General features: G+C 46.5%; 1 protein-coding gene and 1 long non-coding RNA gene across 9 annotated transcripts in view; one reads left to right on the forward strand and one right to left on the reverse strand.

Annotated features, from left to right (window-relative positions):
• The window catches only part of IL1R2 (interleukin 1 receptor type 2), a 36,614-nt gene extending 27,000 nt beyond the window's left edge, over positions 1-9,614 (reverse strand). Inside the window, exons 1-2 of one of the 3 annotated variants that reach the window (XM_008532633.2) lie at positions 9,449-9,614; positions 8,574-8,684 (exon numbers count right to left, since the gene is read on the reverse strand). Coding sequence is in view for 1 of the 3 variants with exons in the window: in XM_008532632.2 (XP_008530854.1) it covers positions 783-796 (14 nt within the window). In the remaining 2 variants the exon portion in view is untranslated. Of the gene's footprint in view, positions 1-782; positions 1,058-8,573; positions 8,685-9,281; positions 9,388-9,448 lie in introns of those variants that run through there. The other 2 variants (XM_070573395.1, XM_008532632.2) reach the window with 2 other exon arrangements.
• LOC139075678 (uncharacterized) lies at positions 912-25,943 on the forward strand. Of its 6 annotated transcripts, XR_011526308.1 has the most exons (6): positions 912-1,050; positions 5,347-10,079; positions 16,562-16,759; positions 22,077-22,258; positions 22,377-23,797; positions 24,684-25,943. It is a non-coding gene; the product is annotated as an uncharacterized lncRNA (long non-coding RNA). The 6 variants fall into 6 exon arrangements; XR_011526309.1 differs by lacking the exon at positions 912-1,050 and having other exon boundaries at positions 8,521-10,079; positions 22,377-25,309; positions 25,464-25,943; XR_011526312.1 differs by lacking the exon at positions 912-1,050 and having other exon boundaries at positions 8,521-10,079; positions 22,377-24,849; positions 25,214-25,943.
• The last annotated feature ends 329 nt before the right edge of the window (positions 25,944-26,272 follow it).

Below are 26,272 nucleotides of genomic sequence, written 5' to 3' on the forward strand. Positions count from 1 at the left end.
AGAAATTGTTTTTAAGAATCATGCCCCGTTGTATTCTTTCACAAGAACGAGGCAAGGGATGAAGGTAAGCTTAACACTTTCTGACTGTAGATTAGTGGCAAGCTGCTGACAATCTCTATTCAGATGGTTCTCATTCACTAGAGTTCGGACATTGTGGGAGACAGTTACGATACGAACACATGTGTGATATCAGACAGCTGGAAAGAGGCAAAGCTGGAACTTGAACCCAGACCTTTAGCCTCAGGGGCTCAGGCTGGACCCCACACTCTGCCAGCTGCTCCTCCAAGACAACAGGGAGCGTGGTGCTCAGCCAGCACTGAGAGCTCCGGCGTTGGAAAAGCTACACTTACTTCAAAAAAGAAAACATGCCACACTAGGAAATCCCTTGACCCTTCCAAAGAAGAAAGCCTCTGAATGCAGTGTTTCCTCTTACTGGATTCCACCATGTTTTCGCTCGTTGCTTCAAATCATACAAGGTCCTCAGAAACCCTCTGATCCAGCCCCGTTTTTGACAGATAGAGAAACTGAGACCCAGAAAGGTCAAGGTCACCTTCATACAGCTGAAGGTCACAGAGATGAGGAAGGTCACCCAGCAGAGGTACCCGAGTTTCAGAGCCATCAGGAGAACCCAGGTGTCCTGACTCCCAGATCTGTCTCTCTCCCTGTCTCTCTCCCTGTCTCTCTCTCTCTTTCTCTCTCTCTGTCTCTGTATCTCTCTCTGTCTCTGTCTGTCTCTCTTTCTGCCTCTGTCTCTCTGTCTCTCTGTCTCAAAAGCCCCTTACCTGTAGCTCTGCATTCTTTCTCCTTGTCGCTTCTCGCCTGGGGACGGCTGCCAGGCCTGACTTTCACCTGCGGTAGAAGGAAGCTCAGCGGTCTGGGCAGGGATTTATATCCTCATCATCGTCCAGGGATTTCCTAATCAGGCTTGTGTCACTCTCTCTCCAGCTGGGTGCTGTGGACACACCTTTCTCTCCTCACAGGGGAGCACCCCCAGGCTGTCGTGGCGGGGACGTGATCACTCAGATGGGGAAGTGGCCGAGGAAATTCTCTGTAAGTTTCCCTATTTTTTTGTGACTCGCTGAAACTTACGTACTTCCAGCTGAGAGGTGGTTTTAAAGTGGTGTGTGTTTTGCCCGACCATGGCTGCATTAGAGAGAAAAGGAGGCCTTTTGGTCATTAGCCAGTGGGATAGTTGATGTTTCCCCCAAGGAACCCGTCTGGGATGAAAGAAGGTTAAGCATATGCATCACCCCCACCCCCCTCCCAGTCTTATATGATTTTTGATTAAGTGAAAGAAGGGGGTGATTTTCCAAATCTTTACTACAGTTTGTGGAATTTGCCTAACTGAATAGTTTGTACTCCAGAAATGGAGATTCTGCCCTGGGAGGTCTGTACAAGACAAATCTCTCTTGCGCGCGCCCCAGCAGGCCCAAAGGTGACGCAGATGCTCCTCTCTGCCTCTCGTGAGCTTCCCCCGTGGAGTTAGAGAGGATGCAGCTGATGCAGCTGAGGCGGCCGCCGCCTCCCCACCTATGATTCAAACCCCTGCTGTCCAGGCAGACGGGGCTTTAAAGACCTCTCAGTCCAGTGTCCTCCTTGATATGAACAGGAAGCCAAGTGGGGGGCAGGCAAGGACTTGGCCAGGACCAAAGGGCATGGGGCCTGGACCTGGACCCTCTGGCTCTCCAGGTCCTCTTGCCTATATGTCAGGTCGAGTTGCCTAGTTTAGGCAGAGGTGTAAAATGGATCCCCCTGTTGGCGGGTGGAAAAGAACATTTTTCCAATATCCTCAAAAATCCATGTTAATAATCTTGATAACACTTTCTGTCTCATTTATTCAAATACTGAGGTTATTACAGGTGAAAAGGCAGATACAGAAACTCTTTTAGAGAAATCTTAGGAATTACGTACCCAGAGCAAGTGGCTCAAAGTCAAGAGTCCATTGGCCCCAGTTCTATCCTTTTGCTAACAGGAAGATAACTCTCAGGGGTCACAACTCAGATTAGGTAAAAAAAAAATCTGAGAAAAATACAATGTTAGAGATAGACGGAAACTTCAGGAGGTCAAATTCATCCCCCAGTTTAAAGAAGAGCAAACTGAGGTCTGGGCACTGAGGGGGACCACCACGGGGTAAGCTGTGTTAATTTAATGATGTGTATAACTTCATGATGGATAGTGTTTTTGTGGAAGCTCTGAATGCTCCCAAAATGGAGTTTGTTGGGCAAAGGGTAAATACTACATTGTATCCATGTTTGTTCTCTTTCCAAGGACCAGTTGAAGGGGAAATATCTGTTTTTCTTGCATAATTTTGACATGGTAAGATTGAAAAGTGAGCTTTTCAATCATTTTGGGTCAAGCCAACTAAGTTTCAAGGGTGTAATCACCCCAGCAGGACAATCTCACCAAATACCGTCATCATCCCAGCATGAAGAGCATGCCAATAACTCAGTCCTCTCCACACTCTCGCTCTGGTCAACCAAACACATCAGTCCCAGCTGACCTGCCTTTGTTGAGATCCTATTCACTAAATAGCAAAGGGCAGACCACAGCTTATTCTAGCCAAAGAGAGGAAATGAAATCGTGCAATCTGCTTTTGGCTATGCTGAAGTGTAACTGCTGATCTTGTGATCCATAAAGAGGAATTTACCTAATCTCACTTATTTCTGTGGGAAAATTCCATCACAGAGCCGCACGAATTGCTTGAATATTCTTTTCAAGAACTAATGCCTCAGACCCAATAGTCACCCAGAAGATCGCAGGTCTGCGGTAGTATTTACAGAGCAATGGCTACTTTTCCTGCATCCTCCACTCCCCACCCATGGTCTACACTGGCCTCCTCCCGCCGTAACCAGTACATTTGGTTCGATTTCTCCACCAACTGATGGGAAATAGACAAGGCACAGAATGTTCTGCAGCATCTCGAAATCCTCTGAGGTTTGAGGTGAAAGTCATCCAGGATGTTTATTGCAAGGATTGAAGCAATGAGTTCATTTTTTAGACCCAGGAGGCCTTTCCAAAGTCTGTTCTCGTTCGGAAATGAACAGCATGCTCTGAAAACCCTTGTGGCGAGGCTCTGACCCCTGTTCCTTCCTTGCGGTGTGGAGGTCAGAGTGTGGGGAAGGTGAGAAAGGAGCTTGGAGGAGAGGAGGAGAGCGTGCGTTGGCCACTCCATCATGTGTTTGGAACAAGGACTATTTGTCCCTGGTTTTATGGGGCGGCCTCCATCATATTATCCCCATAAAGTCACTCATTCTTGTCAGATCAGAGTCCTTAGTTTTGATTCAAGAAAATATGGTCATCAAACCTGTAGGATCAATTTAGCAATCAGACCCCATAAAAAGGAAAATGCTGTATCAGTTTCCTGTTGCTGCTGTAACAAATTACCACAAACAGTAGCTTAAAACAACACCAATTAATTCTCTTACAGTTCTGAAGGTCAGAGGCCCGACATGGGTCTTAGTGGGCTAAGGTGTTGGCAGTGCTGACTTCCTTCTGAAGGCTCCAGGGGAAAATCCGTGTTCTCACCTTTTCCAGCTTCTAGAGGTTGTCCTCACTCCTTGACTGGAGCCCCACATCACATGGCCTTTCTCCTCCTGCTTCCATCATCGCATCACCAAATACTCCAGGACGATCTCTCCACCTGAAAATCCTCACCTTAATCACATCTGGAAAAGCCCTTTTGCCATATAAGGTAACAACCATAGGTCCCAGGATTAGGACGTGGGCATATTTAGGGGACCATTATTCAGCCTTCCACAAGCTCGAAGATTCCTTCCACTTCTCACAGTTTGTGCTCTATGATTCTAAGCAGAAGCACAGGAAATGGCTCCACATGAGTATGGTTTGGAATGCCACAATTTCCTTCACACCTGAGGGCTAAGGTTGTCTAGAAAGTGTGGCATAGAAGGAGTACGCATGGTGATTTTGAGATCTACAGAAGAGATTTATTTTCCTTTTCAATTCAGAGAAAGTCCAATCTTCGTTATGGAAAGGCTTTTCCTTTCCAGTCTTTTGCTTTTCTTTTCAGTTCCTTCTCTCCACCTTGGTTTTCAGTGAGAGATACTGGGAGGGGATGGGAATTCCAGGAGACCATGACACTAATGCCCACTGCCCACTGTCACCCCTACCTGCCCACAGGGCCCAGAGCATGATTGGGAGGGGAGCTGGAAGCTGGTCCCGTTTCATGCTTAGTCTCCCTCCCAAGGGTGCACAGTCCCAATCCAGTACTGAATGCCCCAAAGCTCTCCACTGCCGTGCTCCTCCATCCACACACCAAACCTTCCCTCTGCCGTGGGGCTCAGGAGGCTCCAGGCAGGCCCCACCTGCTCTGACTGCAGGCCCGCTGTCTCCCTTGCATGTAATGGGAGCCACCGCTTCCATCCACCTTGCCCTTCCACGTTCTGGGCCTGGGACATGCCAGTGCTGGGGACAGAGCCTGTCTAGGAGAAAAGTCCTAGAAACCAACGTCACAGGGCACCAACAGGCCACTCACAGAGGTGGAGCCGCACTCTCTGCTCCGTGGGAAAGGTAAAGAGAAATTCCTTTTCCTTAGAACCGGAAACAGGGGGAAGTTCCTCACGGCAGAGATTTGGTCTTTATTCTGTGTCAATAAGTAACACAATGATTACTCATCCTGCTATTATCCCACTGCTGAGAACCAGCTCACACGTCCACCCGCGAAGGTAGGAACGAGGATTTTGTTTGCCAACAGTCCCAATTGCTTCCCAGTCTGGTCCAAACTGACAGAGAAGAACCCAAATCAAGATGACGTCATGCACACAATCAAATCAGTCTTAGGTACAGTGCCTTTATTGTGCACCTGGAGCTGAGAGATGCTGCCATCTGCGACAGCCGGCATGGTGCTTAGAACCCCCCCACCCCGTGCCGAAAGAGAACTCCAGACCGAAGCTGTGGGAGGCGGAGGGTCTGCAGGGCTCATCACGACCAGAGCTGCTGCTAGGTTTAACCCTTCAGGCTCCAGGGGAAGAGGCGCTAGAAAGACCATCAGACAACACCTTTTGGGTCCCAACCAGTGCCTATTACCAGAGCCAACCCTCAGCCATCACCCACCTCCCAGCGGCCAGCCTGCCTGTCCTGCACATCACCGGTCCTCCTCCTGGCCTCCGACTGCCCACCAGCTCCACCAGCTCTTCTAACCCATATCCCACTGGCCCCTCCCGGCTCCTGGTAGAAGTAAAAATTATAAATAACTGAATTATGATTTGACTTTACACTCATAATACAAGTGGTTTAAAAAAAATGTAGCCCCTATCCTAGGACTCTTGAGGTGTGTGTGACGGGTTTTTGTTTTTGCTTTTTTTAATGACTTGCTACGCTTCATTCTAGCTCCCCTGAGAGCCCCGCCCAGCTCCCCACCGCTACTGGTTAACCAGTGATCACAGCTTCCAGCTGGCACGTGGCAGGGCTCCAACTGGCAAGGAGAGAGACCCCAGCCACTGCAAAAAATGTGAAAAAATTGAAAAGAAGCTCCGAGTGTATTAAAAGTTGCAGAGACCCATGCCAAAACAGAGTGACAGGCACCGGGTTGTGTTTTAAGTGTTGACATTTAGAAAAGAAGTGATTCAACAAAACTCAGCGACTGTCTGCATAGCTCGTGTGGAGCTACAACTTCTAAGCCACCCTCTGCAGCCTTCTGTGACTACAAGTCGTGGGTCCAATGGCCTTTCTGGCCACCCACGCCCAACCCGCACCACTTCCCACCTGAATATATACCCGGCTCCCAGAATATCGTCCGGTTTCCAGGCTGTTCGTTTTTTGAATCATGAGACATGTCTGTGCTTTCTACTCATTCTAATACTTCTAATTCTAGTAATCTCTTAGTAATGTAGAAAATTTTGCTCAGCTGACGCCTGAGCCCCATGCTTCTGGAAAGCATTGATGGTGCTTGAGTCACCCTGCAGGGCCCCAGATACACCCACTGCCTTCTCATCCATGTGTCACGTTATGTAAGACCCAGCCTCACGGAAACCCTGTCTCAGAGCGGTATCCTGCTGGCCCTCCAACAGCCGTGCCCACTTCAGGCAGAGCCCTGACTTGGAGTTGTCATCTTCCAAACCCTCACGGCCCCAGGGCAGGCAGTCACGGGCAGGCTCAGCATACTTTGACAGCTGGAATGAGGGCCTCTGCTGAAGCTAATCACAAGAGAGAATCCATGTTCCTCAATGTCCTGTCATGGGCTAGCACTCCAACTCTCACAGGAAATGACATTCAGTGTGGTCACCACATCACCCCACCTCACCCGACACTGCTCAAGCTATTGTGTTTACACCCTGGGCCTGGGGGAGGCCAGCGCCTGCACACTGCTGCTGCTAGCCTTGGTCCAGGAACTGTGACCAAGGGACACTCCAGAAAGGAAAGAGAAGATGACGGTCACACCCGCCAACCTGGCGTGGGAGACACTGGCTGAGCCTAGAGGACAAAGGCAGTTACACACCAATGCATATTTTATGGACGAGACAGTGTTTTTAAGAGAGATTGAAAATAGATCTGCAGGGAACACCGCTGCCATGTCTGCTCTGCTCAGAGCCACTCCCCGTTTCTCTGCGAACCGGCTTGTTACCCATGTCTTCATTAACCGCGGCCGTGTACTGCTGCTTTGACATCTGGGGTCTTGCTGACCCCCCAGGGCTAGCCAATTCCTAGAGACAGCAAACAACTCGCCCACGAGCGTGCCTCTCAGGTCCAGAGCCTGACCCCCACCACCTCCAAGTATGTCCACTGCGATGTGTTTAGTTGCCCATTTGGGGAGTCATTTCCCTCTCAGATGGAATGCCTTTTGAAGCACTCCAATCTCTTTTGGGCTTAAAAAAAGTAAATAAAAACAATTTTTTTCTACACCCTGTCAGGGGTAGCCCAGAGCTCAGCCAAGAGCAGAGCAGTGCAGAGGGAAGAGCCAGGACTGTGGGGGCAGAAAGCAGAAAACCCTGTGGCTTGGGGAGAATCAGGGCAGTCATGAGCTAGCCCGGAAGGCAGCAGTTCTCAAAGCGTTGCCCAGACCAACAGCCGCAGCATGTCCTGGGAGCACATTAAAAGTGCAGATTCTGGGGCCAGCCCGGCAGTGTGGTGGTTAAGTTGGTGCACTCCGCTTCAGCAGCCCAGGGTTTGTGGGTTTGGATCCCAGGCACGGATCTCCACACTGCTCATCAAGCCACACTGTGGCAGCATCCCACATACAAAATGGAGGAAGATTGGCACGGATGTTAGCTCAGAGACAATCTTCCTCAAGCAAAAAGAGCAAGATTGGCAACAGACGTTAGCTCAAGACCAATCTTCCTCACCAAAAGAAAAGAAGAAGAAGATTCTGAGCCCTCACCTCAGACCACTGAATCAGAAACTAGGGGAGAGCCAAACAGCTGGTGTTTAACCAGCCCCCGAAATGATTGATGTTGAAGAAATTTGAGGAGAGAATTCCAGTGGTTCTCAACTCTGGCCACACACGAGAAGCTTTTAACAAAGACTGATGCCCAGGCCCACTCTTCACCAGTTAGACCTCCAGTGGGCTGGGGTGGGGCCAGTGCAAACTTTTTCAGCTCCCCGGTGGTTCTAATGTGTCGCCTGCCAGGTTGAGAACCACTGCCTGAGGAGTTTCACCGCTCACATTCTCCGGGATGTGTCTTTGGCTCCTGCAGGGAGAACAAGCAAGGGAGTGAAAAGCTTCCAAGGCCGACTCAGAGAGGACAGTTAATGAGAAAGACAGAGGGGAAGCCAAGGTTGCCTGGCTAGAACAGAATGGGCCTCACGGAACAGCTGAGCTTCCCGGGTCTAAGCCCCAGCATCCAGTCAGGTCAACCAGGGCGATCAGACTCCAATTTCCACTCACCAAGCTCACAGAAGACCAAGGTCTGGGTTGGAATCCCCATTCATTCATTCATTCATTTCACTCACATGTTTTTGAGCACCTGCTCCAAGCCCAGCACTGTTCTGGGCCCTAAGAACTCACATGGAGGAAAAGGACAGTAATACAGTCAAAAACAAATGAACATCAATTTACCACAAACAACATGCTGGTTAACCAATGACCAACACTAAGGTCCTCGGCACAGGACAATTCCTTCCACAAAGCAGAGCCATCAAACGTCAGTTCTCCCTGGACTTGGTCTCGGCAACCAGCATTATCTGTTCTCACCCCCGGAGTCTGTGGTGTATCACCCCATTACCCTTGGGACGGCTAAGCCTTGATCTGACTAAGCGGTTCAGCAAAGGAGAGGCGTCAATAATGCTGACACTTTGGGAACGGGACTAGGGTGAAATTTATCCGGATTCCATCTGTCTTAAAAAGTATTGCTAAGTAAAAAACTAACAAAAGTACAGCGAGTACACATTACATACTTAATGAAAAATGGTCACAAAGTGATGATGCCTTGATAACAAATCGCAATTATTTGTTCTAGGTGTCTCTACCCAGAACTCTGTTAGCCTGGATCCATTTCCAGAGTGTACCTGGCAGACTTCCAACTACTTTTTTTAAATGTACACATTCCCCCACTAACTCAGCCTGATCTGCTTCTCAGAACAATGCCTGAGAAACAAACAGGGCAGCCAAGGTCTCTTACCTGAATCATGGCTGCGCGGCTTTCTTTCCAGGCATTGGAGGGATTGGGTTCCTAATCCGGCTTCAAACCCTCGGCGAGCGTCCTAACCTCCCAGAGCCTGCAGCCCTGCAACTGCGAGAAGAGGGTCATGGTCACAGCTGCTCCCACTCCGGGAGCGTCGACTACGTGCCTAACTCTGTTCCAAGCACTTCATGCGCATACTGACTTATCTAGTCATCCCAACAGCCCTATGAGATAAGTATTATGATGTGTGAGCAGCCCCGTTTTGCAGATAAAGAAACTGAGGTATGCAGGTAACGTGTCAAAGGTAACAGGGCGTTATGGGTTGAATTGCATCTCCCCAGCAAAAAAAAGGATACGTTGGAGGCTTAATCCCCAGGACCTCAGAATGTGACCTTAGTTGGAAGCGGGGTCTTTACAGAGGCAATCAAGTTAAAATGAGGTCATTAGGATGGGGTCTACTCCACTGTTATTCATAAAAAGAAGAAATTTGGACACAGAGGCAGATACACACAGAGGGAAGACGACATGAAGACACAGGAGGAGCAGACAGCTGTGTGAGTGCAGTGGCCCCCCTGTATGCCCAGGGACACCAAGGATTGCTGGCAACACCAGAAGCCCGAAGAGGCCAAGAAGGATCCTCCTCGAGAGCCATCAGAGGGAGCACGGCCTGCCGACACCGTGATCTGGGACTCTCGGCCTCCCAACCTGTGAGACAGTACGTCGCTGTTGTTCTAAACCAAGTTTTGTGGGAACTAACACACGCAGGCAGTCCGTGCTGGAGCTGAGATTCCGACTGAGGCCCTCTGGTCCCAGACCCCCCGCCCCATAGGAGCCCAGCGGCCAGCTCAGTGCCGGGACACGGTGTAGCTCACCTGTGCGGGGGTGGAGGCGGCAGCTAAGAACTCCGCCGAGAGGCAATGGGCAACATTTATTGCTTGGCCGTCCACATTCTCAGAAGACTAAAAATACAAAGAAAGATGACAAACATCTCCAACAAGACCAAAACTGTCACCTGACTCCCCAGCCTGCAGCAACAGAACAGTGCATCCTGAACAGTGCGTACCGCAGAGGGGGCAGGCGTGTCCATCGTTCTCTTCTTCCAACCGACATTCCACTCCGGGCGGAGGGGGCGATGAGCCTATCACATTCCATCAAGAAGTTAATTGCTTTGCTGCTCCAGCCAAGTGGAATGAGGCCAGAGGGAAAAGGTCTTCCCAGGTGGGGCAGCTGAGAGGCCTTCTGCAAACCCACCCTCCTCAAGCCTCTGCACACCCCAGGGGCAGCGCTGGGCCCCAGACTCGGGTGCTGGGAGCTGGACAGAAGCACAGCCCACACCCTGCCCCAGGAGGAGGGTCTGCACCACTGATCTTGAGCAGCCAGCCTCAAATGGAGGTGCTGGTGAGCGAGGGCAGGGGACACACGAGCAATATCATTCGCTAAATCAGTGGAGCCCAGCAAACATTTGTTAATCACCTGCTGAGTTCAAGGAGTTAAAGTGCAAAGGTGAGTATGACTCTCTACTAGTTAGTGGCCTTGGGCACAACTCCTAACTTCTCTGTGCCTCTGTTTTCTCCTCTGTGAAATGGGGACAATAATACTATCTCTCCAGGGTTGTTTTAGGATGAAACTAGCATTTCAAAAAGTGCTATGCACAACGTAAAGCACTTAGGAAACATCAGCAGCTGCTACAGAGCAGCCCCAACTCTGATGCTTGGCTGTGAGAACCAGCCCGAGGTGTGAGGATGCGAGGTACCAAGGGAGCTGGCTCGCACGGGGTGAAACCCACCTAGAAACAGCTCTGTTTATCCTAGGAGGGCCGAGTAACGGCCTGCCCGTTCCCAGCCTTGGCAGCCAGGGCCCTTGGCCCCCCTCCGTGGGCACAGCCCCACCCTGGGTGCTGGGACCAGCCTACTGCAGTCAGAGGGAATTTAGGGAGCCCCAGGCTACTGGCTCAGTGTCGAGTCAGCCTTGCCAGGCCTCTGACCTTATTCCTGCCAGGCCCCTCTCCCAGGTCAGGCTGGGACCTGCAGGAGCTGCTTACTGGCTGTGCAAAGACATCTAGGGCCAGGCACCATGGTGGGAAGGATAGCTCAGAGGCCAGGAAACTGGTCCATGTTCCTGGAAGCTAGTGACATCTATGGAAGTGAAGTGAATGAGTAAGGTGGGAGGGCATTGGGGGAAGTCCAAGCTGGAGAAATGGGACCCATTTCCCCTTCCCTGGGGTATGCCTGGGTGTCAGCTGGAATGGTCCTTGTGCTCGGCCTGACCTTGGGGGATGGATCTCAAAGGAAGCAGGCCATACCCACAAACCCCTGGCTCTGATGACTTAGCTCTCGACTTCCTCATGATCAGCTCCGCCGTCAGCACAGTTCCCACGGAAGGAGACAAAGGGGACTGATGTCTATGAAGCCCATCCCGTGCTCCAGGCACTGGGTTCAATACACAACACGCATCATTCTGTTTAAAGTCTCAACCCTCCATGCCCTTGAGTGGTACCCGCTCACCTTACGAGGTGATGGGAGATTGAGGGGCAGCGAGCCTGTCACACAGCTAGTGAAGAAGAGAGCCAGGGTGCCAATGCAGGAGCACCTCTGAACTCCAAACCCTGTTCCCAGATCCAGATCCTGTTCCTGCCACACATGCCACCTGGTGTGGAATGGGGTGGAGGCCACCTGCCTGGCCTCTGTCTCCTGACCGTTTCTAGGCCCTCTCCCAGTTGCCAGGGGACCGCAGGCCCAACTGTGAGTGACACCTCTCCCCGGTCTGGTCAGTTCTGTGCTCCTCAGAGGCCTGGTTCTCACGGTGATGAACTTTTAATAACTGGATGCTCAGATTGGGCAGAGCGAGCTGAGAAGTCTGAGCAATAGGGCTCTTGAGAATCCTGGGTTCTGGGTGGTGGCTGGGAAATAGGAATCAGTCCAGGGGGAGGGAGCTGACATGTGCACCAACAAGCCTGGGGCTCTGCTCTGCACGTGGTCAGAGATGCAGAGCAGCCCCTTCTGATGACAATGCTTCTCATCTTCCCAGAGAAGCTCTTGGCCTCTCGAGGCCCCCTGAGTGCATTTGGTTACCCAGCCAGCACAGCGCCCAGGGTCCCACCAGAACTTGGTCCCGGTCTGAGGTGAGAGTGGTCCATGGTGGTCTCTTTAGTGGATAAGATCAGGACGTGGCCTTGGGGCTACAGGACACCGGCCTAGCCACAGGGCTGCCACTCTCCACCATCAGCCCGCTGGCCTCAGGCATCCTGCCCTTCAACCACAGGCCCGGACCTTTGCTCGAGGCCCTCATCCTGCAGACATCTTCCCTCCCTGGCCAGCACTGGGCCCCCTGACCCCCATATAAGGTTGTCCCCGTCACTCCCTCTCCCAGAGCGGCCCCTCCTGCCTCTTCAAGCAGCTCCTTCAGGCTGACCACTCTCAGGGAGTCTACACTGCCAACGAGTCTCCATCGGTGTCGTCCCTGAAGTGCAAAAGCCAGTAATACTGGAGCAAGGGAGCTAGAACTGAAACGCCAGTGCCTGCCGGCCTCCTCCTGAGAACTGAAGGGAGCCATTCCTGTGTTTGTTTTTTCAGGCCCCCTGCTGCCCTGGGAGCCAGGCAGAAGTAACATCCCCATAGCTTTTCCCTGGAAAATAGTTGCGCCAGAGCACAGATGTCCGTTCCCTTCCCAGTGTCCCCAAGGGAGGAGGGCAGAGGGTGCTGAAGCACTGGGCCACCACAGCCCCACCACAGGCCAGCACCCAGGGTGGGAAGGGAGGGGAAGGTTTGGGAACTGAACATGAGACAAAAACCTTCCAGAGGGAGTTTCCAGAGACCGTTCAACGTGGCCTCTTCACACGAGCACCTTCCTCCCACCGTGGGCAGGAGCAGCTATCTGCCGCTAAGGCAGGTGTGTGAGGACTAAATTTGGCCAGTACTGGGGGCCAAACCTCACCCCAAATCCCAAACCAGGCCTTCTTGGTCAAAGCTATGCCTCCCTCCATTGCTCACACCTGGACCTTTCCAAGAGGTTGAGAGGAGGGAAGGAGATAACTCAAAAATGATGAGCTAGCGAGGTGGCATCCACGGCACAACCAGATCCCGGGCCTGCCTGGTGTCCAACCCTAGAAGAACATTCCAGTGTCCTCCTGGCCCCCTCATGGGTCCTGCTCTCTGAAGTGGCAGGAGGGTAGGTCCCAGCTGTTTACTCACCTGTGGGCCCAGGATCCTTCCTCCAGCAGTTCTCAACCCTGACCACGCCTGATCATCACCCAGGAGCTTTGGAGAATCCTGACGCCCAGGCCCCATCCACAGACATTCTGATTCCACAGGTCCAAAGAGTGGCCTGGGCATCAGGATTTTTAAAAAGGTCCGGGGGAACGCCGATATGTAAATGAGTTGAAGAATCACAGCTTTATATTCTGAGGAGGACTTGCTGTGTGTTCTGTTTGCAAATGCAGGATGGCATGAGACATCCAAGAGTCCCTCACACGAACTTAAAAGAGGGGTATGTGAGGGCCAGCCCCCTGGCGTAGTGGTTAATTTTGGCACACTCCACTTCAGTGGCCAAGGTTTGCAGTTTCAGATCCCGGGTACAGACCTACACCATGCATCAGCCATGCCGTGGTGGCAACCCACATACAAAATAGAGGAAGACTGGCACAGGTGTTAGCTCAGGGCCAATCTTCCTCAGTAAATAAATAAATAAATACAGGGTTCGTGGGCTTTCTTAAATGCTCAGTGACAGTACTGAAGAAATTTCCCTCAACTGCAAACTGATCTGAGAGATAAGTCTGGGGAGTAAGTCTGAAGATGGTGACAGGCAACTCCACCCAGCCTCTTGCCACCAGGTTAGGATGAAAACAAGTTCAAGACCAACTTTTGGCTCATACATGTACAGACTTTTTTTAACTGAACTTGTTTATTAACAAGCAAGGACAAAAAAAATGTTCATATACCCTATTCAGTAGGCTCAAGAAAGTTCCAGTTCTCCATTCTTATAGGTCCTCTGACCTACCCAGCACAAAGTATTCATTCAAGCCAAAAGCCAAGACAGCATTAGGCCACCAGAATCCACCAGTGACCCAGGCTGGATACAGGATGACTAGGGCATCGTCCTGTTTACAGAAGTATGGGAAATGCTCTCTAAAATATTTTAGCCACACATCTTGAACACCTTTAATCTCAGAAATGAGAGCTCATTTCTAAATTACACTATGCCCATTAATAGGTCACTGTTTTCACCAAAAAACCTGACGCTGACCTGGGTTGGCTGTTGATTGAGATAGCAATGACAAGAAGCCTCCTGGGGCACAGCTGCCCTCTGGACTGAGCTCTCTTCACCAGGATGCCGGCAGCACCTGGGGCACAGCTTCCACTCAGGCCACACAGGAAGTCACACGTGGACACCGAAGGCGGCTCCCTGAGGCACTGAGGGGAGCTCAGCCTCACCCCTGGGGCCCCTGCCAAGGTACAAACCTGAATCTAATCACAAGCAAACACCAGACAGAAAGTGAGGGACTTTCTCCAGAACCCCCATCCCGCACCCTTCAAAAGTGTCAATGTCATGAAGTGCAAAGAAAGACGTCGCCCGTTCCAGATGACAGGAGACTGAACAGAGATGACAACTGAATGTAACGCGTGCTCTTGGATTCGCTTTCGTTCCAAAGGGCATCGCTGGGACAAATGGAAAAATCGGTATAAGGTCCGTAAGTTAGATAAGCATATCATGTGAACGACCTGATTTTGATCATTGTGCTGTGGTTCTATAAGAGGGCAGCCACACATGCTTGTTTGCCACGTTCCGGGGACCCTTGACCCAGCAGCTGGCTTTCAGGGGGACCTTGCTCTCTGAAATTCCCTGCTCTTGTGAAACTTCCTCCTGTCTCACTGCCACCAGCCTAGGACAGAGGCCCTGAAATTATCCCCCAAGGCTTGTGTCCCTCCACCCCTTGCTCCAAGTCCAGGAGTTGAGGGAAGCTGGAAGGAGTGCTGAGGCAGGAGCCCTCTGAGCTGGCCCTGCCCACTTTGTTTTAGGGCTCTTTATAGGTCAGATGCATGCTTTTGTGGAAATAAATGAAGACCACTCTAATGAGAACCAGCAAAGGCTACTTATTCAGAGCTGCTACTGCAGGGAGTCAGCCACCATCGCTTGCGATTTGGCAGAGACTCAAAGGCAGGCAGAGGACTGGGAAAGCTTCATAATGAAAGAAAGGGGAAGGCTCAGGTGTGACCTGCTGGGAGGCTGTTTGTGTGGGGAAGCCGGAGGTAGCCTCACTAGGTAGGGGACATCTTGTGTGATTGGTTAGGGGTACACATTTGGCTTTCTCTGGCAGATCCTAAGTTGGAGGCAGGGACAAAAATTAGGGAAGCCATCAGTTACTAATCAAATCCTGGCCATTTGGGGCCGATTGTTACAGGGGTTGTTGTTTGGCCTCCCGGACAGGTTGCTAGAGAAGTGCTGGCTGACTTAGAGAAAGCAGGCCGGCTTCCTGTGCTGGTTACTGCGGATTGTGGGTCAGAGTTCTGTTTTTATATCTATTCCAGCCATTGTCCATTTGTATATTCACTTTCTCAATTTCCAAGACCAAAGACCTTGTGCCAGTACCCAGTGATCACAAGTCCCAAACTTCAACCCATACCTGGGAGGTTTTGAAGGAGCTAGAATAATCAGTTCTCCGAGAGGGGCCCACAGATGTGTTCTAGCCTAGTGTTTTCAAGTCTTGAGTCATCCAGCCAAAGCCACGGGAGCATGCGCACCAGGAGCCCTGGGGCATTTTCTCAGCAACATCATTTCTTGGTCCCAAGAGCTGCCGTGGCCCCGGCACCTCAGCTGAGCCATCTAGCCAAGGTTCCAGCCCTCCTCCCCAAAGCTGGGATGTTCTCCCAACATAAACCCCTCAGTTTCTGGTAGCCCATTGTCTTCATCATTGTCACCACAGCCGGCTCCGCTCCCTGCCCATCACGTTGGCCCACATCTCAGGAGTCAGCCCCGGGCTGGGGCAGGAAGGTATGACCACATCCTCACTCATGACATGACCCGTGCATGCCTGTTTTTCCCCAGAGAAGGCTTCCGGTTTGCAGGGTTTGATTCTTTTTATTTTGGGAAGTTTTTGTGTTGTGATTGTTGTGGCTGCTGGTTTAGTCATTCCAAGTCAGAAATAGGATCTTAAAATCACCTTCCAAGATCCTCTCTTTCTTAGCAGTAATTTGAACATGAGTTCTCCCAAACCTGCCTCGTCTCCAAATCGGCTGCAGTGGTAGCCAGTCTGCGGGCAGATCCAGCGGAGCCGGCCCCCGCCCCGGCGAGTCCCCCTCTGGGCTCTGGCTCTCTTTGCCTTTCCTGGGACAGGAGTGGGCAATCTCTTGTTCCAGGCCCAACCCCATCACTTCCCAGCCCACTGTCCTCGAGCAAATCATAGCTTCTCCGAGTCTCTTTCCTCAAAGAAAATGCAGCAACATTTTTCCTGACCAGCTCGCCAGGCTGATGTGGAGATCAAATCACATGGAGTTTGTGGCTGTTTTTTGAAAATGGTTAAAAAAATAAACCCCAAAGCATGAATATATAAATAAATGAAACCAAAGTCATACATGTAGACGACACTATTCCCTACAAAATCCCACCCTCCTTCTTACCATAATTCCTCTGGACAGGCTGGAAGAGAGGGCAGCAGCCATTGCTACAGCATCTGACTTTATAAAGGAGTACTGATTAGTTCAGGGGAAAAAGAATCAGGGGAAGGGACTGACTGGGGTCTGACCCCAGCCCGTTACTGACAGCTGTGTGACTTTGGGCACTTGATTTAGCTGCTAGAAGCTTCCACTTCCTCATCAGTAGATTAAGCTGTGAAAGTACCTGCTTATAAATTGTAGGGAGGATGAAAGGAGATAATTCATAGATAACCCACTTAGGTTTGGCGTCTGACTATAGTAAGTGCTTATAGTAAGTTCTTAATAATTTATTATTGTTATTATTATTTAAAAATTAATCGTATTTGATCCCCGCAGGGCCAGATCTGAGAAAACCAGGATGCTAAAAGCTTTTCAATTCAGCAAGAATTAACTGAGTGCCAATTTAGCATTAAATAGAAATGAGAATATTCAACCCAGCCCTCAACAAGTCTGGAATCCCACTGGGAAGATCAGCACATTCTTGAAGACAGGACCAATGAGTACCTGGTTGTGTACTTTACTTCCTCATATCATGTAAGTTGTTCATTTGGACATTAAATGAGACCCCGGAGGAACATGGGCAGCCATGCTAGAGGAACCTGGGCACTAGACCTCAATGGTGCCCCTAGTGGAGGAAGCTGATGCAACTCCCTCCTACCTGGGCGAGGTGTAGATGACATCACTGGGTAGCGCATGGGTCCAAGCATGCACAGGCTGGGAGGCAGCCTCATGCACTTCCCCGCGCAGAGCAGGTTGGTCCTGGAATTCCCTTTGGAGCCTCCTCTGAACGTCTTTAAAAGGAAGACCTGGCAGTGGACCCAGCTAGGGGAGAAAGAGAGCTTGATGCTTTAGGGGACTCGGTATTTTGCAAACGTAAGGATGCTTAAAGGCCCAGAAGATTCCCAAGCAGAAACAGTGCTATGCTACTTCTGTTTTTACTATACTACTTTGCAGTTTTAAGACCATTTGTGCATACGTTTTCTCATGAAACCCTCCCCAAACTGCTGAGGAGTTCTCTCTCTTTGACAGAGGGAGGTTGGGAGGTTTGTCCAATGTCACCCACACAGTAAGTGGCAGTCCTGCCTTTCTGATTCAGAGGACAGTGCCCTTTCCCTAGGCAGACTGTCTCTAGAGGAGCCCCTTTCTCAAGCTCCCGCCAATGTAGGAAGCATGGAGGGGTGCTGGTTAGAAACGCAGCTTCCTGGACCCACCACCCCCCCCCCAAGAGTTTCCAGTTCTGGAAGCATACAAGGTCAAAGAATCTGCATTTTTATCCTCTGTAGGGGAGTAAAATTTGCCCCCCTAGGATATACCTCTTTGGCACAAGCATTAATTTAGGTTAATTATTTTTAAGAAACAGAAGACTCAGGAAGCTTTTCTTGTTATTTCCCTCTTAACTGCCTAGAAGAATTTAGGTAAAGGGCCTGTTCCAAGAATAGAGCTATCACCAATGATACCTACAAAGAATTTGGGCTAGGGGTGCTGGGAGAGACTTGGCAGGGCCTAGAGAGCAGTCTGCTCTGTATCCCGTTGTCTCTGCATGGCCCAGCAAACATTTGTTCACCAAACATTTGTTTTTCCATCTGCATGTCAATTGCCTTCCTGCCTTTTGAAGTCCTGAACCACTATCCCCTTCTTTTGAGTTCAAGAAGGTATATAAGCCTCAACTGCCTGATTTGTCCTTGGATCCTCATGTTCTTGTGGAATGCCCATACGTACAAAATTAAATTGGATTTTCTCCTGTTAATCTGTGACATGTCAACTCCATTCTTAGGCCAGCCAGAAGAACCTAGAGGGGTAGAGGAAAATTTCTTCCTCCCCAACAATTGGCATAGTCTGCAGGATTAGCCTAAGGGGTTAAATGCTGCTTACTCCAGTACTGCTACAGCTGAACGATCCTGGGACCCCTAACAAGAGCCAGCAGAAAGTGAGCATTCTTACTGCATCGGCCTCCTGGATCTCTGTCTGCAGGGTCTCTTGGAAATGAGAGTGGTCAGTCTTTTTTTCCTCTCTCAATTTAGAGTAGAAGGAGAAAATATTTGTGGAGCTAGTTTCTTTGGAATAAGTGTCTCTGGTAAAGACTTGGAATGAATACTCTGGTTTTCTGTTGATCCCATTCCTACCAGAGATAGTCATTGTTTTCTTTTGTCTTGTCTCTGTCTATTGTATTGTTTGTCATAACGCTGTTGCTAAGGGACATCTTGGAAACCAAAGCCACAAAAGTCGTGGGCATGGGTCAAGCATTTAAAAGTCTTTAAGGTGTTCACCACCTCAAGAAGGCACTTGTGCACTAGAAGGACCTGCAACTAAGATATACAACTGTGTACGGGGGTGGTTGGGGGAGATAAAGCAGAAAAAAAAAAGGCACTTGTGCTAGGATAATTGGTCACAGAACAAGTTAGATGGACACTAGGTCACCCACCAACCTCAAGAAAATTTCTGTGCAAGGGGATACACCATAAAAACATCATGTAATCTCCAACCCAGGGGCATATCCCTCTTAGGTATTGGTTTGACTCCAAGAGACTCAAGACTTAGCTAAAGTTGTTAATGTGCATATAAGAACAACACGATGAGGTTTCTCTCTCATCTTGCTCTATGTTTGTCTTTATGACCAGTGAAAATATTCCCTCTGGTCTCTGCCAGCCAGAGGATACACATGCATCTGGTAAGCAGCAGAATTGGCTGTGGATATGAGCTTAGAGAATCTAGAATAATTTGATGAACTTTTGTCTGGGCAAGTCACCCTGTTCTATTCAAGAGGGGGGAAACACATGATACCCTGTGTTTTGGAACAGCTGTTTAAAAACAGGGCCCCTCATAATTACCACATTTGCTTTCTCAGGCTAACTCTGGGAGTAAACTCCTTGGGTCTTCTGAGGGCTGCATCCTTTGTACTCTCCCTTGGGGATGCCTCTTGTGTCCATGGTTAAGCTGTAAAAAGGCTTATTGGTTTGAGTCACTATTGAGAAGATCCTATTTGTCAATGGCAGATGATGATGTTTTAAATTGGAAAAATTTCTAAATTGAAAAGAAAATTTTTTTAGAGAGCTCTCAGTCTAAATAACTGTCCTAAAGTTCTAGAACACAGACCCTTTAATTTACATCTTAGTTGGAAATCTCCCTGATATAAAGAAGCAAGTTTAGTTGGATGGGGGGGTCAGTCTCTTGATATTCAGGCTAGGACTTGAAAACAGCTGTCTTTGTTTTGCAAATCTCTATGAGACCAGATACAGACAACCCAAAGTCCCCCTTAAAGTAATTTACGTTCTTTCCCTGTGCCTGCAGGGACTCTATCTAGACCATCCCCAATTCCTCTGACTGAAGGGGAAAAAAGAGGTGGAAAAGAAACCTCTAAAAGTGTAAACTGCAGTAGAAGCCCCCTGCCCAAAAGTCTAACTTAAGGAAAATTTTAAAATGAAAACCATGAGATCTCTCTTTGTGTCTGTCTGTATGTATATCTATATATGCATGTTGTAAATGTGTGATACTTTCCAACCTCTGGGTAGTATTACTAAAGGTAATTTAGAAGAGCTGAGATAAGAAATTCTGACATATTGAGGTATATGGGGTAACTATTTGAGTTCAAAACTGATTCAGCTTGAACTAAAAAGCCCGACTTACAGCCTATCAAACATACATTGTACATCTGCTTAACCTATAAACTCTTTTTATAAAGCACTCTCTTAGGATAAGAATGCATATTTCCCCTCCTACACCCTATTGATAACGCCCAGATTAGTCCCTTTCCTGACATCAAGATCATATTGACCTGCTAACTTGCAACTGAAGACCTCTTTCAAATTTTGATGGAAATGTATCCTACGTGTGTTTAATGTATGTTCTTTGTTCTGAAAAGATATAAGACTGTACTGAAACCTACGTTTCTCTGAACACCTTCTAAGGCCTTCCCAGGTTATAATCCTCACTCTGGCTCATAATAAACTCACCCCAATTTTTATTTATAGGTTGGTTATGGATTATTTGTATTGACAGAGTTCTACTTAAAAACGAATAAGCACTCTAAGTGTTCCTAAAAGTTCTCAGAAATATAATAGAAACCAATCTAAATGTTTTTCAGGTTCACATGATCTAGGAAAATATTCAATATTAAAGCTAATTTAAGTTTGGTTTAACTAAAATAGATATGTCTTTAGAGTTATCAGCATTAAATATAAAACTTTTAATTCTACCTAGATTTACCAAAAGTCAAATAAGTTCATGTTATTTCTGTTACAAAATTTTTCAGCAAACAAATGTGTATATAATAGCTTAGAATGATAGGAATGACAGCTGACTTTTTCTAATGTCTAATGAACTTATTGTAGGCTATCTAAACATAATTGTCAAGAAAAAATGATTTAAATAAACGTAAATAAGGTAAATGTTTAGGTGTTCTTTTTGCAATAATTATGTGTTATGATATATGTGCTTAAAAATAGCTTTAAAATCTTTTTGGTAACTAGAAACCTTAGAATTTTCATAAATTAAATTATGGAAATTCATTAAATATCTAGATCACTTCCAAATAAGATAAAATAATGAACCTTAATTACTAAACATAGGTTTAGCTACTTTTGGTTTCTTATTACAGAGAAACTAAAAGATAAATTTGGATCTCTTAGTAAATGTCTTGTGCTTTACTGAAAGATTGTACTATGGAGAAACATGTTTCTAGAAATTATGAAATGTATTCATAAATTTGTCAATCAAAAAATATATATTGGTATAACAAACAGTTCACAACTGCTTATTTCTTAGTTTTCACTAGAAATTAAAGTTTCTAAGAGTTAAAAATTCTAATTAATATGTGCAATTTAAACTACTGAAGTAATAAGGGAAACATCTTTGTATGTAAGGAAAATAAAATGTATTTATGATAAAAAAAAAAAAGGGGGCTTAAGGAATGGAAATGTGTTTTGTTAAGGGAAAAGAAAATAATTTTGTCCTAAAGAGAGGATAAGCATAGGACAATATCTGAATGTAAAAAGAGAAGTTATAGAAAGTTTATGGAAAAGGAACCTTGAGAAAAGAGTTTTATGCATGGTCAAACTGGCTATGATTAGAAAGAATTTAATTGAGTAAATGAGTTTTAATATTAGAAGTAAGCTGGTGCAAAATTAGAATTTTGTTTTCTCTCTCTTAAAAGGACAAAGTTTTCTTGGCTTTTTGGTGTGCCCTTGTTGAAGAGATTGTGAAAGGTTTTTCTTTATCTTTGAGTGGTCTGCCTAAAAAGCATGGATTTCATGTTTTATCAAAATAATTTCCTATGTTATTTTATCAAGTCTTTCATTACAAGAGCTAAGTTTTACTTACAACTATTTAACATTCTGTATTTGCCTGAGAAGTCTTTAATTATCATCATGGTTAAATGGATAACTAAGTATTGTTTCACAGTGACCTATGATTCTATTTGACCAAGTGTTTTAAAATCGTTTGATATTTTTTACAAACTTCCCATAATCAAATTCTAAATGAAGTCTTTTTGACCACAACTAACTTTTAAATGTTCCAAAGGGCCTTCGGAACATTTCAAAGGATTTTGTCTCTCTTTTTGTAAAAAGGAAGATATTAAATTAATCAGGCTTATTTGGCATGTTAAATTACATGGGAAGCATTGTCAAGTAAGTGATGATAAACCACCGTAAGTTACATTTCATGGGCAAATGCTATTAATATGTGTTCTAAAAATTCTATGAAATTCCAAAAATTTGCTATGTCCTGGTATAACGTTATCAGTCATAATTCTAGTCACTATCTTAAAATGTGTGTTACAGAAATAGCCAAATTTCCTTGTCAATTGCATTGTAATCAGATTTAACCATGCCTTTTTGTCTTGTGTAATTTACAGGCAGTTATTGTTTTACTCTGATGCTTTTGCAAATATGCTTCATCTTCAAAGGGATTCATATAAAGTACTCTAGAATGCCAGCTTCAAATAACTTTCAGATCATACCATTGAACTGGGTAAGGATTTGCAGAACACTAACAAAGAAACTGATGGCTTCATAAAACTGCTAACAAAAGATCAAGGTCAGCAAGAATTAATTACATGGGACTAAATGAACTAACAAAGATGATTATAACTTTTATGGTTTTTTATTTGAAATCTTACTGGTTCTTTCATCTTTTTTTCTTTTATCTTTTCCAGATACAAGGAAATGTTTTTTCTCCTAAGCCAACAATGACCTACAGCAATTTGTTAAATTACACCTTTGTAAGCAGAATCGAAATATTTCTCTTTTTCTCCTTACCTAATCCCTCCAGAATTTGGAAACTCTTAGTAAGTATTCTTATTTTCATGACAATAAACTTATTTAGATAAGTTCACTAAGAATCTGTTCTTGTAACAGGACACAATTGGAAACACTGGTTATACTATCAAGGCTTTGACTGGAATGTCATGTTTGAGAGAAACATACATAGACTCAGATATAACCAGACAGCTTTAAGGAACTAAGACTGACTTTATGGAAGCCAATAAAGTCCCCTTGGAAAAGTTGGCCTTGGGAAAAAAAATTTTTTTGCTTACAGGGTTCCCAGCAGCTTTACCAGGTGAGTAATGAAGGTCACTTCTTGGCAGGTGCAGAAACCTCAGGATATTTGGGGGAACTCAAGAAGAGAGGAATTAACCCAAATCTAAAGGCATAGTTTGGTGGAAAACATTGGCTTGGTTTCTTAGCCTCAAGAGGTGGTTAAAAGTTCAATCTGGAGATGCCTCATGAAAAGTTCCACCAAAGCAGATTTAAAAGAGGCTATATGATCAATTGCTATTCTTGCTGCATTTGTGTAAACAATCAGGCCAAGCTTATTAAAACTAGACTTATTTTCAAGTAAGTTAGTCTTAACTTGGCTATCTTTGATAAAAAAAAATTGGGGTGATTTTAGTTAGAAAAAATAATTTCAGTAGAAATGATAATACACACTTGTGGATATTAGATTCTAGTTCTGTTCATTGTCTTTGAGGTTATGTTTTTCACCTGTAAACTGGACTGAATCCTGAATTCTTCTAGTTTCCTCAAATATTTGGCTACAACTCTCCAAACTAATGTTTCTAATTTTTCTCTCACTTTTGACTCAGAATCATTGAGAACTAAAGCTGCCCTTTTCCTGAAGCCTTGCAAACTAAGCTGAACAACTTGATATGAACTTAAGAGAGACCAGCGTAATAGCCCATGTTTAAACAATCTTTGTGCCTGTTGCTGTGTAAACCACTCCGAAAGTTTACTCAAACACCTAATGATATCATCAGAGATGTTTCAAACTGCAAAAGATGTTTCAACCATGACATCTAGAAATCTTTTTGACTGGCTGCCCCTAGGTTCAACTGGCTTATCATTTGTTCTAACCATTAACAATTTTATTATTTTGTTTCTATAGAAATGCCTCTTATTAAATATTTAATTGCTTGCACCTTATAGGGCTAACTTTAGGAGTCCACCTGCATCACTGCCTTCCAAAATGAGTTTAACCAAACTGACCTACTGTCAGGATTAAGAGACTGGTTCAGTGAGATGGAACAATCTACCAATTCGGCTTCTGGACTGAGAACTTCTTGGAGAAGTTTCAAAGGTGGGACTGTAGGGGAGCATAATTTGCCACCTCAAAATGTGTCTCCTTGGCATAAAGATTAATTTAGACTGATTCCTAAGAGAAGACTCAGGATGTTTTTCTTGTTATTTACCCCCTTAACTACCTAAAAGAATTTAGATAAAGGGCCTGCTCCTGGAATACAGCTATCACCAGAGATATCTATAGAGAATATGGGCTACAGGTCATGGGGGAGACTTGGCAGGGCCTAGAGAGCAGTCTGCTCTGTATCCCATTGTCTCTACACGGCCCAGCAAACATTTGTTTACCAAATATTTGCTTTTCCATCTGCATGTGACTTGCTTTCCCTTTTGAAGTCCCAAACCACTATCCCCTTCTCGTTAACTCAAGAAGGCGTATAAGCCTCAACTGCCTGATTTGTCCTTGGGCCCCCATATTCTTGGGGAACCCTCGTATGTATGAAATTAAACTGGAATTTCTCCTGTTGATCTGTGACATGTCAATTTAATCCTTAGACCAGCCAGAAGAACATAGAAGGGTAGGGGAGAATTTATCCCTCCCCTGCATCTGCTCACGTGAGTCTGATGTGGATCTTCAACCGCATATGAGAAAAATATAAGACCGTCCTAGATCACCAGGAAAACCGTTGAATGAGTCTGTCTCTCTCACATTCCGTGTGCGTGTGTCCCTGTGTGTGTGAGTGTGTTTTCCTGTCTTTCTCTCTCTTGTCTCTGAGGAGAAAGAACAAAAAAACCCATGTGAAAGGAGCAGGAGCTAGGAAAAACAACCTGAAAGATGAGTGTGTCTTTTCTAGGAAGCACAGGTGTTGCCTGAGGGCAGAGGAAGAGAACACAGAAAGAGAGGATTAGACACTAAAAGCAGGCTTTCTTCCTCCTGCCACTCCCAGATTCCAGCTGGGCCCTCAGCACCTGCAACATTCAGAAGCCTGAGGAAACCGGATGGCCTGAGAGGAGAGCCTGAGGCTGCTGAGCTGGGACAGAGCCAGGCCCATTGGAAGCTGGTGTCCCTCACTGAAAGACTTGGGCCATGGGATCCAGGCTTCCCACTGGGCAGTGAGCACTGTCTTCCCATACAGATGTCAGAATAACACCCACTGAGCACCTACATCCAACTTCAGCTTCGTCCAAATTCCTCTCACTGAGGGGTTTCAACCTGTGATGTGGGGGGTTAAAATAGAAAGCAGGGGTTGTCTGAGTCCCACTAAGTTTGCTCTCTGACTATAGAAATCTTAATACTGAATCTTCAGAAACCCAATTTGGCTATCCAGTTTAGTCTTAGCCCCACATCTCCCAAACCTCAACCTCTTTGTTAGCCACAAAGAGCCCCATAAAGACTGAATCCACCCCTGCCACCCCACGGCACACCCTGCCTTGCTCTGTCTGTCCGCCCTCACTCTAGTCTAAATCACACCCTCAGGTCCTCTCGGTGCACAAGATAAAAGACCAGCTAGCTGGACGATGGCGACCCTCACCTTGGAACTTGCTATTCGTTTCCTGCTTAGGGGCCTTAAAGGTAAATACAAATTAAAAACGAGGAGCTGAATTCCCCTTGCTGAAAATAAGGGAAGAGAATTTTCTCCCCTTCCTTTTCTTAGAGTATTTACTTTAGAAAACTTGTAAGTTCTTTCTCTGTCTCTTTGAAATATATGTTCATAAATCTTTTTTAGAACCTGAATAAGCCTCTTGTCAGCTTTATGACCCAGGCATGTCTTTCTCAAGGACCTGGGAGCCATTTCCTTGAAAGGTAAACATCAAGGGAGATCGCCTGTCTCCCAGTTTCTGTGGGAGACAGGAGTATCACTTTGGCAGGTGTCTGGAATTGAGCTGTAAAACTACTTCTTGTCGTAAAGATAGGAGAAGTTTATATTTCCTTTGTATAAAATCAATTAACTAAGACAGATGGTGACCCCAATTACCAGATAAATTTAAGATCAACTCTGTTTGACAAATGGTGCTATCCAGTCCTCTTACTTGAGGACTAGTTCTGGTTTATCTCAAGGACATGTATGTAATGGGTCATATCTGCTTGGCTATATAAGGGGTAAAATTTCTTTCTGCCTTTGCAATCTCTTAACAGGTTGCCTGTGATGCATATCACATTCTGGTTTTATGCTTATTTAATAAAATTGTTTTCTTTCTCTTCTGCCTTTGTGGAGAGGTTTTCTGGGTTAGAAAATTTTATTTTGTCAAGGCAAATAATACATAATCAATCTAAAAATTGAAACTGGAGTGAGTTTATTATGAGCCAGGTTTGAGAACTATAGCCCAGGAGGACTTTCCCACCATGAAGGAAGCGCTCTGAAGAGGCGGGCTGTACAGAGTGGGTATATACCATCTTGGAACAAAGAGCATCCATCCAAAGAGTTCCATGACAGGCATGTCTCTTTTACTACTGTCATGAGATGCTTTGCTAGCATCGCAGGTCAGTGGTCACAAGGTGAGCACAGCAAATCGGTGGTCAGCAGGTCAGGGGTCA

The sequence above is a fragment of the Equus przewalskii genome, chromosome 14, assembly GCF_037783145.1.
Source record: "Equus przewalskii isolate Varuska chromosome 14, EquPr2, whole genome shotgun sequence".
Lineage (NCBI taxonomy): Eukaryota > Metazoa > Chordata > Mammalia > Perissodactyla > Equidae > Equus > Equus przewalskii.